This window comes from Zootoca vivipara, chromosome 2 (assembly GCF_963506605.1).
Source record: "Zootoca vivipara chromosome 2, rZooViv1.1, whole genome shotgun sequence".
In the NCBI taxonomy this organism is placed as follows: domain Eukaryota; kingdom Metazoa; phylum Chordata; class Lepidosauria; order Squamata; family Lacertidae; genus Zootoca; species Zootoca vivipara.
Window position 1 is genome coordinate 91,025,265 of NC_083277.1, and position 12,977 is coordinate 91,038,241.

The window sequence follows — 12,977 nt, forward strand, 5'->3', positions numbered from 1 at the left end:
AGAGAGAGAGAGAGACTTTATAGGATTCATATTTGCTGGCAGTGAAGGACTGATGCTGTATACTCCTAAACTCTACTGCTCCTGAAGGGGGCTCTGTGACTTGATCATAAAGAGACGATGGTTGACCCTTGTAACAGATTCCTGAGGTTTCCTGTTCAAAGTCCAAAGTCCTTGATGCAATCAACCAGCCAGTCTCATTCTCTGGTGTAGTAATCCTTCTCTTCTTCCTTTAGGCCATAGAACCCCATTCCCCAGGCCCCTGAAATGCACCCGTGAGTCCAGATTCCCAGTACAGTAATTGCTTGATCAGCTAATCTCTTCAACTGAGTTTTATTTTAATTCATTTATTTACTTATCAGATTTGTATAATGCCCTTCCTCTGAAGATCACAGGGCAGTTCACAACATAAAAAATACAAAATGAGAACACAAAAAAGCACAACAACGAAAACAAACCAATAACTGAAGCCACTTTAAAAATGTGCAAAATGAAATGAAGACACCTTCCAGTGCTGTTCTCTGCATGTAGCGCTACTTCATGCCCAGTGCACTGTGAGCGTTGCCTTGCAGAGTCTCCGATAGTGCAATGGCTTCTGGTGGAGAAGGGAGCGACGAACAATCAAATATCGTTGGCTGGAGCCATCTGCTGGTTCTTGTGTTTTCAGCCACTATCTTCTGTTCCTAAAACCGTACATCTTTCAGTTGCTGGTTCTTGTGTTTTCAGCCACTATCTTCTGTTCCTAAAACCGTACATCTTTCAGTTGTCAAGGAATTCATCCTTTGGTTAGAGCCTAGAGAAAAGGCACTTTTCTAAGTGACATTGAAAGTGATGAAAGGGTTGGTGACTTTCTCTCGGCGACTCAGCTGCTCTGCCTCACCCCATGTCTGGATGGGGATTTGACAGCAGCTGGAGGCCCTGGCATGCGTGGGCTCACTGACGTGTATCACCTCTGTAAGGTCCGCTTCCAAGATGCTCACTGTGTGAGTCACCTGTGCCACATGAACCTTGCTGGTTACTCTTTTGTGCAAGAGGCAACTGAAGATCTTCTTGAATCCCTTACGGAAATGCTTGGATACCAGAGCGTAGACGATGGGGTTGACACACGAGTTGGCATATGAAATCAGGTGGGAGAGGATTCTAAGCACGTAGGTCGCGCTGTTCAGTGGGAAGTAGCCAAACCAAAAGCAGAGGATGACCAAGTGATGGGGCAGCCAGCAAAGGCAGAAGAGAACAGCCACAATGATGATCATACGAGTGACCTTGCGCTTGCCCTTCTTGGAATCGACATGTCTTTAATGGGGTCCACCGACGTCCAGAGGTAACGGATGGTCCTCACATAGGTGAGGCTCAGAATCAGCACAGGAATGACATAGCTGAAGACAAAAGTGCAGAGGTCCATAACTTTGCGCTGAGAGACTTTCCAGATGGGATGGCAGACGGTAACATTGGCCACCTGAAACTCCTGGTAGTAACTGATGTAAGGTCCAGAGAAGACGAAGGAAAGGCCCCAGATGAGACAAATGGCGGTGAGGGCATTCCTGGGGGTTCGGAGTTCTCTTGAATGCAAAGGGTACCTTATGGCCAGATACCTAGGAAGGCAAAAGTAAAGCAAGAGAAGGTCATGATACTGAGGTGGTAGCAGCATTTAAATCGAATCAAATCTAGTAAATGCTGTATGTGGGAAGAAACCAAAGTTACAGGGCGTGGTTATGATGGTAAATGCAATAGCCAAAACAATATCTTGAATATTGGAGAAGTTTCTCCCTGTGATGAAATGGCAGCACCAGAGTCCAATATCATACAACTGAGCTCCTTAACTCAATATGTGAAAACAACAAAGAGTCTTGTGGCACCTTGAAGACTAGCAAAGTTTCTGTTGACAAATTTCCACTTTGTCGGATGCATGAAGTGGTGTGTGTGTGTGTGTGTGTGTGTGTGTGTGTGTAGATTGTGGAAAAATGAAATGCAGAAAAGTACAGGTGGTGATAATTACAACACACAATGTTGTTGTTGATAGCTCTGACATCGGAGAGCCAATTAACGTGGAATGCAATTTTAATTTTTTTAAAACCATTTTTAAAAATTCACCTTAGTATTCAGCTAGTTTTGCTCAGAGTAGACCCACTGAAATTAAGGGACCTAACTCAATCATGTTCATTAATATCAATGGGGCTACTTTGAGTAAAACTTAGCTACATACCACCCAGTGTCCCAATTCAGTCCATAATGTCAACAACTATTTTTTGTACATAGTCACTATTGATAAAGTAATTATCACTGTCTTTATTTTTTTCATTTGCCTTCCTCCACCGTCTGCATTTCATTTCCTTCTAACCTCACTATATACGGTACATATACCTATAACACAGGATATTATTTCATATATGAATGTGACTAACAGGTTTGCATAATCATGTATTATACAGCTGCCATTACCAAGCAGCTAGGATACATTGCGGTTCCCCAATGAATATGGAGGTAGTTATTTCAGAGAAACCCTTCTTTCTCCCCTCCCCTCTATTTTTTATTTTCAATTTACAACATAACTTCACCAGCAACAAAATGCTTTCACGTTACAATTTTCTTCTTTTTAACCAAAATCATATGAACAATATAGATTCTCATATCAAAAATTTAATTTACTTTTGTCATTGTAAGAACATGGAGCTGCATATATTTGGAGTTACACACAATATTTGGGTGTAAATATTGGAGATAAATTATGGGACAGGTTACCTCAACAAAAGGAGTCTGGAAGCCTTTGGACATGTGTTGACATGTGAAGTAAAAGAATTCCAAATCTCATAATCTACCTGACTCTGTTTAGGGGCACACTGTGGTCTGTATAGTATCGGGATAATTTGTTTGAAGGGAATTATTGATGTAAGTTATTCTGGGGGCCCTCCTTTGTCTAGGCAATGTTTCCTTTTTGGATCCGTTGCCTTGGATTTGTAAAACACGAAGTATATTGATGGAACAGTGAGAAAGTTACGAAACAAAGTTTTACATGCAGGCAAGGAAGTGGGAGGCAGGGAAACGTTAGTAGCTGCGGAGTTATTGAAACTCTATAGGGACTCTAAAACTCCAAACTTGCCGCCCCCCCCTGCTCCCCAACTGTTTGCTCACCTGTCTAGAGATACAGTTGTGAGGGTGAAGCTGCTGGCATACATGGTCAGGTAGATGAAGAAATGCACTGCTTTGCACATGAGTGGCCCAAAGATCCAGTCGTCCAGGGTGTAGATGGTGGCCTGGAAGGGCACACAGAAGACTATAAAGCACAGGTCGGCCACTCCCAGATTGAGGATGAAGAGGTTGGTGGTGTTGTTGACTTGCCTGTTCCTCAGCAGCACTGCCAGCACCAGAGAATTGCCCACCGTGCCTACCAGGAAAATCAGAGAATACGCTAGAGGAATGAGGATAGACACCAGCTGCCAACAGCTGCTCTCGCTGCTTCCTGAAGAGTTTAGCTGGGGCAATGTTCTGTTCATCTTGGAAGCAAGTTGCATGCCCTGAATAGGGAGGAGACGGTGGAGAAAGGCTTAGCCAGGAGGAGGCAGGTGGCTTCTGTCTGGAAGTCACCTATAGTTGCAACTTTTCTTCTAAGAAATTGTTTCCATCATAGCAGATCTTTTGCATACCGACTCTCCTCTTTGCAGTCCTTCAGCTCAGCCCAAGTCCCATTCACAGATGCTGGACTTCTGCCTGCCATCAAGGTTTTTTTTTTAAAAAAAGGTACCGTTAAAACTCCAAGTTTATTTCCTTTCACAGCAAACAGGTTCCGACTTTGTATGGCGCTGGAGTGCCTTTCAGACAGCTGCCTTTTTCTCTGAAAGAAGCGCTCCCTGGCAGCCACTCTTGTAGGTGTGCGAAGCTGAAGGACTAAACTTCTTGCCAGTTGCGCTTTTATGGGCGTTTTAATATAGTGCTCAGTGCGTTCTGAATCCATGCTATGCTTGGGGGACTGATATAGTCAAGCCTGCCTCTTGTTTCCAGGGAGACAAACAGCTAAAATAAAAGGAAATGGTATCTATGGAAACACAGACCCCTCCCCACATACATACTACACACACTGAACATTCAGAGTGTTTGAAAGTCTGGGGCTTGCCCACGTGCTTTTGGAAGAACGGAAGGATTGCTTTAGTGATAAATAAATTGGCATTCCTTTGCTGATAACTTTGTACTGCAGTGGGATGAACTGTTGTTCAACCCTTCGTTGGTGCATCAGGGAAGGGGCAAAACCTTCCAAGATATGTCAGAGCTAGTGGTGCACACATTAACAGCTACCACATGCAGCCGGCTCAGATATTTACACATATCTCTGCTGAGTGTAGCGGCTGAAAAATGTGCCACCGTGCTCACGCGAATCACTGTCAGCAGTGGAGAATCTGCAGACCAGAATACAAAATGCTGGAGGCATGAGTCCCAGTAGAATGAAGGTGGTAGACCCTCCTTTACTGGAAGTTTATAAGCAGAGGTTGGATGACCATCTGTCATGGATTCCTGAATTGCACGGGGTTGGACTAGATGACCCTTGGGAACTCCCTTCCAGAACGCTTACTGTTGAGGATTGAATTTAACTAAGGTCATGCTTAGACTGCTGAGGAACGGTGCTAATAAAACATCATATCATTTCTTGTGTGTGGAGGAAGAATGTGAACGTAACGGCCTGATGTTTCTGGGCTCTTCTCCAATTTTTCCAAAGCAATGTTTATATTTCTTAGAAGAAACTGTCTCCCACTCTCCTGCACTGAGGACACCCATAAGTTTATCTTCCTCCAGTTCTTCCAAATCCCATGGTGTTCTCAGACTGAGCGACTGTAAAATATGATTTGCTCCTTTCTTTGTTGATGGCAGACTGAGTAATACCAGCACCCTCTCTACACAGAGAGAAAATGGGAAGCCCCAGCGATAAGAGTATTTGAGCTGCCTACAGTTTCTCTGTTCTTAGTGTTTCTGTACTAAAAACCTTGCAGCACCACATGTTGTTGTTGTTGTTGTTGTTGTTGTTGTTGTTGTTGTTGTTGTTATTTCTGCCCCCTTTCTCTTTGACAGTTTCCATAAATTCATCTTTAATGAGAAAGTTGTCAGAGCAAATAATAACATCACGAGGAAATGCTGATTGGCTGTTGCTCTCCAGGGTCTCAGGCAGGAAAAAAAATGTATTTTCCAGCTCCTGCTACCTATTAGCTTTAACTGGAAATGGCAAAGATTGAAATGGCAGGGGCTTTTCTACATGCAAACTAAGTGCTCCACCACTGAGGTTTGGTTCTCCCACAACACACCATTTTTTGTATGCCAAAGCACCAAACTAGAATAATGGCAAAGTCCCTTATAGAGGCACCCTCATCGGAACAGTTTGGGCTGCTGCCGCCGCCGCATACAGTGTGCTCTCTGCTCCGTGGAATAAGGGTGGTAATGCTTTTGGCTATAAGCACTTTATTGGTCAAATCCAGCAAGATCTGTGACATCATGGAATAGAAGGGAGAGGCTATCTGTATATTAGGTCTCCAACCTTTTTTGGTCCAGGGGCACTTTGGGAATTTTGAATAGGCATGGACAGCACCAGTCAGAAAATCGTTGCCACCAGCAGTGTAGCCAAGCACCAAATGGATGCCAACTCCAGAAGAGCAGAAAAGAAAAGAAAAATAGTTCAAATATGGGAAGATCCATTCATTTTGTTGTTGTTCTTGTTGTTAGCAAAATAGGTTTGAAAAGTTTTCTTCTTTGCCAGTCACTATTAAGTCTTGGTTGTTATGTTGTCTGTTGCTGGTGTGCTGCTGGCAATTACAGCAAGAAAATAAAAAGTAACTGAATCCTGGGATAATTTAGAATTATTACAGCCAGCCACACACTTGAATTGTCACAAATAAAAAGACATACTCAATACTGGCTTGCAAGCTGTTTTTTGCTGTAACTTCGTGAAATTGAAAAGAATAGAAGTACATGGAAAATATACAGAAAATACCAAGTATGGAGTGCATGAGGAGATGATAATAATCTGTACTGTTTCTGTATAATAATCTGCTTTTCTGTACTGAGCTGTCCCCAACCCAAACAACTTTGAAACAGTCCTTGATCTGGACCAGGCATGGTGCTGGTGCTGGTGGGGAGTGATGAAAATATGGATATATCTGGAACGAACCCCATCATCATGAAAGGATGAAAGGATTTCATATGGAGGAGGGAGAAAGATTGTTTTCTGCTGCTCCAGAGAAGTGGACACGGAGCAATGGATTCAAACTACAAGAAAGAAGATTCCACCTAAACATTAGGAAGAACTTCCTGACAGTAAGAGCTGTTCGGCAGTGGAATTTGCTACCAAGGAGTGTGGTGGAGTCTCCTTCTTTGGAGGTCTTTAAGCAGAGGCTTGACAGGCATATGTCAAGAATGCTTTGATGGTGTTTCCTGCTTGGCAGGGGGTTGGACTGGATGGCCCTTGTGGTCTCTTCCAACTCTATGATTCTATGATTCTATGATCATACACAACAACTTGGGAACAATCAGAAAAAGTAGTGATATTGATACCTCTGCACTCTACCCTGACTACAGTTCCCATAGTTCCCTGTGAAGAGGAACTGATGGTTAAACCACTCTTGGAATTGTACCCCTAGGAGGGGGTATAAATGTCTCCTAAAAATTCTCAGCACCCTTAATAAATGATGGTGTCCCAGGTGAACTCAACTATTGTGTAGGGTTGCAGAGTTGAAGGTGCTCCCATAGGAGACCTGTCCCAAGTTGTTTGGGTTGTGTGTTGTAGACTTCTGCTGAACTGCTGAGAGCCGTTGGGTTGCAGTGGACAGGGGCATACACTGCTTGAATGTAGAAGACTAGTTCAGATCCTGGTTTGTCTATGAAACCTTCTGAGCAAGTCACTGTTTTTGTGAAGTTAAGGTTCCCATCCAGCTTATTGTCCTTTGAACCTAGCAGGTGGACGGTGGACACATCTCAGCCGCCATGCCCTTTGAAAAATATATTAGGAGCTTGAGGTATAAAATCAGAAACGGAATGGTCATGCGGGAAGAAATCTTTTCATTCCTGTCATCACACAATATGGCACTGAATATTTGAAAACATCCACTGGAGGCAGAAAATCAGCCTGCATCCATTTTTCTATTGTTTAGTCGTTTAGTCGTGTCCGACTCTTTGTGACCCCATGGACCATAGCACGCCAGGCACTCCTGTCTTGCACTGCCTCCCGCAGTTTGGTCAAACTCATGTTCAAGAACACATTTTTCTATTAAGAACTACAAAAAAAAAAAAAAGCCGAAAGTGTTCAGGAGCCACAACAAAAGCCCTTGTGGATTTAAGTGAGCTGTACAGAAATAGAGGTGACATAAGAGAAATGAGCTGCAGCAGAATTTTACTAATTCTTTATTAATATTAAAGTGCATTTCCCCCAGGGCAGAAGGAGGGATGTGTGCGCCTTGATGCCACTCTCATTTTAAAATGCAGTGCGCACAGACCTGCAAATGGGAAATATATTAGCGAAAACAGCAATTATGAATGTGATGTATTTTACTGGGCAGAGTAAAACCCTCCTATAAGGTCAACATGACAATTCAATTTTAAAAAAATATGTCTGGAGAAGAAATCTAATTTACTGTGCTGGGAGACTCACAATCTGAAAAGATGATGAAAATGGATTGAACAAGTTGGAGCCTGTGAACAGTCCAAGGCGAGTCCAATTTCCCCCTCCACATGTGGCTGTTTCACTGGCAAAGAAAACCCGAAGGTCCTAGCACATAGTTAAACTATGGAACTCCCTCCCACAGGAGACAGTTATGGCTACCAGCTTGGATGGTTTTTTAAAAAGGATTAGACAAATTCATGGTCTAATGGCTACTAGCCATGATGGCTCTGCCCTGCTCCCACAGGTGGAGGTAGTAAAGCTTCTGAATATCAGTTGCTGGAAACCGTAAGAGGGGAGAGTGCGCTTGAATTGCAAAGACAGGGAGGATCCATGAATAGATCTTTATTTTACCTAAGTACATGTACAGAAAGAATGGCCGGCCGCAGAGGACTCTTGGTAACAGGCTTTTAAATGTTCATTTTCTCCTTACTCCACCTCCTCCCTCCTCCTTTCTTCCACCTGCTTTCCAATTGCTTAAGTCTTGCAGCTTATAGACTCCCCAGAACGCCCGTGTCATGTCTGCTCCCTGATATGTGTCCCCCGTCGGTCACATACAATCACATTTCACATACATCCCATGTGCATTTAAATTAGCAGTTTCGTCAGCAAAGGTGTGTTTGCTAATATTCATGAGGTATTTACACTCAGCACCTGCTAATTCTCCTTGTTATCTTGGATTGTAAATCTTTCACTCTTAGGCGCCTCTTGGCTATCTACAGGCATTGAGCAATAAAATAACTCCTTAACGCATTCCAAACAAGAGATGGTAAGAGGTACCGTAATTAACAAATAGTCCCTAACAAATAGAGTCCCAAACAAAGGCACGCGGGTGGCGCTGTGGTCTAAATTACAGAGCCTAGGGCTTGCTGATCAGAAAGTCAGCGGTTCGAATCTCCGTGTGGGGGTGAGCTCCTGTTGCTCGGTCCCAGCTCTTGCCCACCTAGCAGTTCGGAAGCACATGAAGTGCAAGTAGATAAATAGGTACCACTCCGACGGGAAGGTAAACGGCGTTTCCTTGCGCTGCTCTTGTTCGCCAGAAGCGGCTTAGTCATGCTGGCCACATGACCCAGAAGCTCTCTGCGGACAAACACCGACTCCCTTGGCCAGTAAAGCAAGATGAGCGCCGCAACCCCAGAGTCGTCCGTGACTGGACCTAACGGTCAAGGGTCCCTTTACCTTTACCTAACAAATAAACAAAGGGAGAAATTCAACTTCAAAAGGCCAGATTGATGGACTGCAAACTGGCTTTCTTTAGTACAACACTTGATTCTCCAGCAGGGAAACAGAGACAGCAGGCACAATTCTATACAGAATTGGATATAGCTGGTTATTTTATATAAAAGCAGGATCAATAATCATTTCTGACACCACACAAGAATGCCAGTTGAGCTCTGCAGAACTGTGTATGCATGCTAAAGGCGGCACAGCAGTGAGACTGTAGCTGTGGGGTGCCTGTTCAGCTGGAGCATAATGGAGCTCTAAAAGGACATCTCTGTGTGAAACTCTCTGGAATGACAAAAGTGTGCTAGGTTTGGGGCAGCTACCGCTGGATCTTTTTCATGGCAAGTTCCCATGTGTTTAGTTGTTGCAGGCCAAACAGAAAATTCAACATCTGCAGCTTTCTCACTCAAACCATCTCTTTGTTGGAAACAGGGCAGGCTCTACGACAGTGATGGGCAACCTTTTGAGCTTGGTGTGTCAAAATCCACCAAAAAAACGAGCATAACTTGGGTGGTGTGTCACTTTGGGGGGAAAAACCCATAATTTCGCAATATTTATAGTTTAAATAACAAAAATGTATAATTGTTTCCCCTTTTTAAAAAAAAGGGAAAAGGGGAGGGGAATTTTTTAAAATATATATATTTAAAAAGGGGGGGAAGACCCAGAGGTCTTTCCCAGTGGGACTCTGGGCTCAGGCCTTCCTCCAATGGGTCTGCTGCTGGGGAGGTGGGCTTGGGTTGGCCCTCTTCAGCCTACCTCTCCCCTCACTTGGCTATGCTTGCGCGGCAGTGGGGCAACAGGGAAGGGGTTTCAGCTTACTTGGGTGTCTCTTCTCTCTTCCCAGAATGGCGGCGAGGTGGCGGCGGTGGTAGCAGCAAGGTCGGGGTCCGGGTTCTTCTCCCTCCTCCAAGTGCCCCCTCCTCTCCCTTGAGGCGGGGGCGATGGGGACGGCAACGGAGGGAGCGGACCCCTGCTCCCCTTTGCCTTGTTTTTCCTTCTTTTCTCCTTTCTTTCTGTGGCGGCAGCAGCAGCAGGGCCGGGGCTTCCTTTTTCCTCCTCCAGCCTTCGGAGTGCCTCGAGGCCGTCCGTCAGGTTTGCGGGGTGGGGGTGGGGTCCGGCAGTTCCCCGGTTGCTGCACTGGTGGCCCCTGGTGTCCGGGCGGTGATGGTTTTGGTGGCTTGGGAGCCCGTCCGGCAGCTCCTGCAGCGCTGGTCACTTTCAGGAGCTCTGACAAGGTGCCCCATGGGGCCTTTGACAAGGTGCCCCATGATATTCTTGTAAAGAAGCTGGTAAAATGCGGGCTAGACAATGCTACCATTCAGTGGATTTGTAACCGGCTTACTGACCGAACCCAAAGGGTGCTCATCAATGGCTCCTCCTCATCCTGGAGAGTAATGACTACTGGGGTGCCACAGGGTTCTGTCTTGGGCCCAGTCTTATTCAACATTTTTATCAATGACTTGGATGATGGGCTTGAGGGCATCCTGAGCAAGTTTGCAGACGACACCAAATTGGGAGCGGTGGCTAATACCCCAGAGGACAGGATCACACTTCAAAATGACCTTAACAGATTAGACAACTGGGCCAAAGCAAACAAGATGAATTTTAACAAGGAGAAATGTAAGGTACTACACTTGGGCAGAAAAAAATGAAAGGCACAAATACAGGATGGGTGACACCTGGCTTGAGAGCAGTACATGTGAAAAGGATCTAGGAGTCTTGGTAGACCACAAACTTGACATGAGTCAGCAGTGTGATGCAGCAGCTAAAAAAGCCAATGCAATTCTGGGCTGCATCAATAGGAGTATAGCATCTAGAAGTAGGGAAGTAATAGTACCACTGTATTCTGCTCTGGTCAGACCTCACCTGGAGTACTGTGTCCAGTTCTAGGCACCACAGTTCAAGAAGGATACTGACAAACTGGAACGTGTCCATAGGAGGGCAACCAAAATGGTCAAAGGTGGACTTCCGGTTTGCCGCCATTGTCGCTCGGCGGGGTTCGTCTCGAGCGCCGAGACACCCACCGCCACCAAGGGAGGGGTGAGTCACGCGAGCGCCGCGACCACCCGTAGAACCCCAGATTGTGCGTTCTGGGGGCTTGGATTTCCCAGCTGTGCCCCATTAAGTCGCGATTCGCTGCCCGGAAAGCCTCTATTCGGGGGCACCGCGAGCAGAGAGAACGCGACGGAGCCTTGGGTCCAGTGCTACTTGGATGGCGGAAAGCTCCGATCCGACGACAGGAGAGCGGCAGATACCTCCAAAAATAGAATTTGACCGTGAGTAAAAAGAAAGAAGAATTGGCTTTGAGAGATTTGAATTTGGACACGGGAGGGGAGTTTAAATTACAAGGGAACGGAGGTCGCTCCCCCCCTTACCGATATTTCAACCAGCAGCTAACTAGCCTGCAGCCGTGTTTATGAAAGGATACGAACTCTTCTAAGAAAGTTAACTTGAACCCTTCCCTTAGGGACAGAGCCAAGGGAAGAGAGTATTTTATTTTAGATCTCTGCAAAGGACGTTGTGAGATTAAACGATTCCCCCCGGGACCCTGGGAGCGGGACTCTGGAAGCCATTACCAGAGAAACTAGTGAGGAGACGAGGGGAAATAATGTATCAGCAACGGAGAACTTTGGAAGTATAGTTACAATATAGCGTGATTTTGTGTCACTTTGAGACTCTGAGACTTAAGAAATCTTGGCCGTGGGGTGTAAAAGAGACTTTTTATATTGCAAATATAACAAACAAAGGACAATAGCACTACCCTGGGAACCACACTATATGCTTCCTGCTGTAACACGAGAAGACAAAGGACTCAGCCAGACAAAACAACCGACATGCAGGGGGAAGAGATCACCGTACAACAGATTTTGGATTTTATCCAAGAAATGACTGAAGAACTGTGCTATCCCAAAAGGACTTTACAACCCCAAGTGGAAGCTTTCCTACCACAAGAACAGGAAGAACAGCAAGAAGAAGATGATCACGGGGAAAATCTACAAGAAGAAGAAAAAAAGGAGCAGTCGGATGAAGAGCAGCCAGTGAGAGTGGCCGAGAAAGAACTCTATTGGATGCAAGACTCTCCAGATTGGGACAAAGTCTGGGGTTCTGGTCTGCCAGTGAGAGAGGGAGACCAGGCCCCAGCCAGAGACAATCAAGTTGTGGTAGAAAAGGACGATTGGGACTGGTTCTGTGTCTTCCTAGTGAGAGAAGGGGGACACAATCCAGTCAGAAGTTTGATGATATTGGGGGACAAAGGAAAAGAAGATGTGGGAGGGAAACAGACTGAGTATAAGAAACAACAAAAAGGGAAAAGGGGAGAGCGGTTTGGGAAGGAGAGGTCCAGGGAGGGTGTGGGGTAAAAATGTATTTTTTTTTATGAAGCATTAATCAAAGGACGGTCAATGAGGTTTAAGAAATGGAAAGGTTTAAGGATCAAGGTTTAAGGAATACGGATCTGGGGATGGCTTTGAGGGAATTGCTACCCAGGAGAGGTAGGGGAAAAAATCAAGAAGATTGGCAAATATTTAAAAAGAGGGAGGATTGGGAATACGATATATTTCCTAGAGAGTAATTAGAGGCTAAAGGATATAATTAGAAGAAGTCAGGAGGGTGTTTAAAGTTGGAAAGGAAATAGTAATGATGGAAGAATAAGAATTGTAATTGTTTAATTATGTATAAGTATTACGAAAGCTGCATAAAAGATTTGGAAAACAAGAATCGGGAAGGGAGGGGCGGGGAGGTCAATGATAAGATGTTAACAAGAATGTGTTATTATCATTTTTTTTTACTTCCTTTTTGCTATTTTTTTATTTCTATTTTTATATCTTCCTTTTTTCTATTTTTATATTGTCTTTTTAATTCTTTTCTTTTATGAATTCTTTATAAAATCAATAAAAATATTATTAAAATTTTTTTTTAAGAAAGACCAAGAGACAAATGCTCAGTCCTTTATTTGAAAATACAAAACTCATACAAAATGGTCAAAGGCCTGGAAACAATGCCTTATGAGGAACGGCTTAGGGGGCTGGGTATGCTTAGCCTGGAGAAGAGAAGGTTAAGGGGTGATATGATAGCCATGTTCAAATATATGAAAGGATGCCATATGGAGGAGGGAGATTGTTTTCTG

The 12,977-nt window shown here is 44.6% G+C and overlaps 1 protein-coding gene across 1 annotated transcript; it reads right to left on the bottom strand.

Annotated features, from left to right (window-relative positions):
• Nucleotides 1-741: 741 nt before the first annotated feature.
• On the bottom strand, nucleotides 742-3,506 carry GALR2 (galanin receptor 2). The gene is given in 3 exon segments (XM_035107957.2): nucleotides 742-1,285; nucleotides 1,288-1,589; nucleotides 3,127-3,506. Coding segments are annotated over 3 exon segments (1,158 nt in total). The 3' UTR covers nucleotides 742-809.
• Nucleotides 3,507-12,977: the final 9,471 nt, after the last annotated feature.